This window comes from Alexandromys fortis, unplaced genomic scaffold, assembly GCF_014885135.2.
Source record: "Alexandromys fortis isolate MF-2015 unplaced genomic scaffold, M_Fortis_MF-2015_v1.1 scaffold_129, whole genome shotgun sequence".
Taxonomy (NCBI): Eukaryota; Metazoa; Chordata; class Mammalia; order Rodentia; family Cricetidae; genus Alexandromys; species Alexandromys fortis.
The window spans coordinates 2,313,918-2,318,063 of record NW_026068022.1 but is presented as its reverse complement, the minus strand read 5'-3'; the positions used below and the strand labels follow the sequence as shown (position 1 = coordinate 2,318,063).

Below are 4,146 nucleotides of genomic sequence, written 5' to 3'. Positions count from 1 at the left end.
AGGATGTCAGGACCACGAGGGGTGCACCCACCCACTGAGACAGTGGGGCTGATCTATTGGGAGCTCACCAAGGCCAGCTGGACTGTGACTGAAAAAGCATGGGATAAAACCGGACTCTCTGATCATGGCGAACAATGAGGGCTGATGAGAAGCCAAGGACAATGGCACGGGGTTTTGATCCTACTTCATGTTCCGGCTTGGTGGGAGCCTAGCCAGTTTGGATGTTCACCTTCCTAGACATGGACAGAGGGGGAAGGACCTTGGACTTTCCACAGGGCAGGGAACCATGACTGCGCTTTGGATTGGAGAGGGAGGGGGAGAGGTCTGGGGGGAGGGGGAAAAGGGTGGGAGGAGGGGGAGGGAAATGGGAGGCTGGGAGGAGGTGAAAACTTTTTTTTCTTTTCCTTTTCTCAATAAAAAAAAATCAAAAAAAAGAAAAAAAAAGAACAGACAGGAAAGCCAATGGAACTAAATCAAAGACTCAAATATTAATCCACATACTTTCGAATACCTGATTTTGACAAAAAAGCAAAAAATATCAAATGGAAAAAGAAAGCATATTTAACAAATGGTGCTGGCATAACTGGATGTCAACATGTAGAAGAATGAAAAAAGATCCATATCTATCACCATGTATAAAACTCAAGTCCAAATGGATCAAAGACCTCAACATAAAGCCAACCACACTAAACTTCATAAAAGAGAAAGTAGGAAATACACTTGAATGCACTAGCACAGGAGACCACTCACTTCCTAAATATAACCCCAGTAGCACAGACACTAAGATAAACAATTAATAAATGGGACCTCCTGAAACTAAAAAGCTTCTGTAAAGCAAAGGACACATCAACAAGACAAAACGACAGCCTAAAGAATGGGAAAAGATCTTCACCAACATCACATCAGACAAAGGTGTGATCTCCAAAATATATAAAGAACTCAAGAAATTTGTCATTAAAAGAACAAATAATCCAATAAAAAATGGAGTACAGAGAACTCTCAACAGAGGAATCTAAATGGCTGAAAGACACTTAATGAAATGCTCAACATCCTTAGTCATCAGAGAAATGCAAATCAAAACAACTCTGAGATTCCATTTTACATCTGTATGAATGGCCAAGATCAAAAATACCAATGACAACTTATGCTGGAGAGGATGTGGGGGCAAAGGGAGCACTTCTGCATTGCTGGTGAGAGGACAAGCTGGTACAACCCCTTTGGATAACAGTGTGGTGATTTCACAGAAAATTAGGAAACAACCTTCCTCAAGATCCAGCAATACCACTTTTGGGTATATATCCAAAGGATGCTCAATTGTGCCACAAGGACATATGCTCAACTATATTCATAGCAGCATTGTTTGTCACAGCCAGAACCTGGAAACAACCTAAATGCCCCTCAACTGAAGAATGGATAAGGCAAATGTGGTACATTTACAGAATGGAGTACTACACAGCAGAAAAAATAACGACATCTTGAAATTTGCAGGCAAATGGATGGAGCTAGAAAACATCATTTTGAGTGAGGTAACCCAGACACAGAAAGACAATTATCATATGTACTCATAAGTGGTTTTTAAACTTAAAGCAAAGAAAACCAGCCTACAAATCACAATCCCAGAGAACTTAGACAACAATGAGGACTCTAAGAGAGACATGTATGGATTTAATCTCCATGGGAAGTAGAAAAAGACAAGATCTCCTGAGTAAATTGGGAGCATGGGGACCTTGGGAAAGGGTTGAAGGGGAGAGGAGAGGCAGGAAGGGGACCAGAGAAAAATGTAGAGCTCAATAAAAATCAATTTAAAAATATATAAAATTAACAAAGAATTCCTAACAGTCTGATTATTCCCTGAGTGTGGCCCAAGAAAAGTGTCTGCATCTGCCACGTTATACTGTAAGTAGTACATTTTGTGTAACAACAACAACAACAACAAATCTGAATATTAATTTAATTAAGAAAACAATTCACATTTGAACTATAACAATCAGACACATGTCAATGCTATTTTTATTAAAGTTTCTATTCTTCTACTTAATAATAAACCAATAATTTTTTAAGACAATGAATCCCAGATGTATTGGAATATGACTATGTAGCTTCTCTAAGATGCTTAGGGTAATCCATCCTATCTAGACATAAGTTAAAGTAGATGATGGACAGAATCTGCAGTGATATTTTTCCAAGAATCTGCAGTTCAAAAAGGCTGATCTTAAAACCACTCTGAAGTGAATCAACAGTGAGTCTTTTAGGCTGCTTTAAGCTCAGTCCATGAGGATGACGATTTCTAATACTAATTACTTACTGTGTGCCAAGAAGTCTTAGTAATAAGCCTTATATATATTAGATATGAAAATCTTCAGAAGTGACAGCTACACATTTCACCAATGAGGAAGTGTGGGGGTAATGTGATTAGTCAGTATAAAGAGAGCTAGTAAATGACATTTAAAAATTGGAGTATTTTTGGGGCTGGAGAGATGGCTCAGTGGTTAAGAGTGTTGCCTGCTCTTCTGAAGGTCCTGAGTTCAATTCCCAGCAACCACATGGTGGCTCACAACCATCTGAAATGAGATCTGATGCCCTCTTCTGGCCTGCAGACAGACACCCAGACAGAATACTGCATAAATAATAAATAAAATATTTTTAAAAAATTGGAGTATTTTAATTTTTATTTTCCTGGTATTTAAATATATGTGTATAGAGCAAATACTACTAATATATACACACAGAGAATAAATAAAGGAAGACTTTTGTTATTGCTGATATACTTTTGAATAGGACTACTGAATTTTTACATTTATCTTTTTAGTCACTTAACTTCAATTTCTTCTCTTTCCTCTTCCAGTGCTGGTACCTGAACTCAAGGCCTTGAGCATGCTACATAAAAACATTCTATTTCTGAGTTAAGCTTGGATTTCTTCAAGGAAGTAAGTAGTTAGAGGCTTATACCTGGGCCTATTTTAGGTTTGTTCCTTCTATTCAGTTTTTAAGGAATTCTTATCAAAATATAACAAAAAATTCTAGTGCTAAAGAACTGTAGTATGGGGTCATTATTAAAAAATATAGTGCCAGAATCAAAGGAAGAAAGATGCTCACCACAGGACTCCCTAACACCCAGGAACAAAGTAGGTAGAGTCCCTTTGCCCTAGGACCATCTGCCTGAGTGTCCTTACAGTCAACCCTAGCCACATCCAAGTACCCTTCTTCTCTTACCTTCTGCTTCAGATGTGGGGCATGATTGTCTTCCTTTGCTGTGAGATACAGGGAGCGAACCTGCTCCTGTACTGCACTGTAAAAAGTTGTCTCCCAGAACTGCTGATTTGTCCAAATGGGGTGGTCTTGAACACAGGTGTAGGCAAACTGGTTGACTCCAGGGGCAAGTTTCTGCAAGAACATGTAATATCTATCAGCACAGTGCAGGCAGATTATGACATTTCAGACGGACACAGGTGCTACAGTTAATTGTAGAGGTGACAAAAAGATTTCTTTAAAGGCTTAGCAATCAATACTGTATTCATGTTCAACTGACAACTGAGGGTGCTCTATGAAATCCTTTAAAATCTTGCTTACTTTTTACCCAAATGTGAATTTTAACAGTAGCTACACTATTAACTATAGAATTAATGTAATTCTTTGAATTATAGACTATAAAAATATCTACTACTCTGGTATGTACAGGGTGGGTACTGTGAAGTTATACCTGGGATGCACACTAAAACCCAACACAACCTAAACATAAAACTCTAGTAATCAAACATTTATCTTACTTCCATTTATGATTTTTACCCACCCCCCTCTGCGCGTGCATGCGCTATGGCCTGTGTTCAAACCTTGGAGGACAACCTGTAGAGTAGGTTCTCTCTTACCATGTGGATTCTGAGGATCGAAATAAAATTTTCAGGCTTCCTGAAAAACATCTTTTTCCACTGATCCATCTCACTGGTCCATAAATTTTAATTATTATTATTACTATTATTATTTTTTGGGATACAGGGTCTTAACATTCAACCCAGGCTGTCTCAGAACTCTTTCTTTCTTTCTTTCTTTCTTTCTTTCTTTCTTTCTTTCTTTCTTTCTTTCTTTCTTTCTTTCTTTCTTTCTTTCTCTTAAAGATTTCTGTCTCTTCCCCACCGCCGCCTCCCCTTT

The 4,146-nt window shown here is 38.3% G+C and overlaps 1 protein-coding gene across 2 annotated transcripts in view; it reads right to left on the bottom strand.

Annotated features, from left to right (window-relative positions):
* The window catches only part of Sbf2 (SET binding factor 2), a 371,745-nt gene that overhangs the window by 78,972 nt on the left and 288,627 nt on the right, over positions 1–4,146 (bottom strand). For both annotated transcript variants that reach the window (XM_050163377.1, XM_050163379.1), the window contains exon 18: positions 3,214–3,384. In XM_050163377.1, coding sequence (XP_050019334.1) covers positions 3,214–3,384 — 171 coding nt within the window. The remainder of the gene's footprint in view (positions 1–3,213; positions 3,385–4,146) is intronic.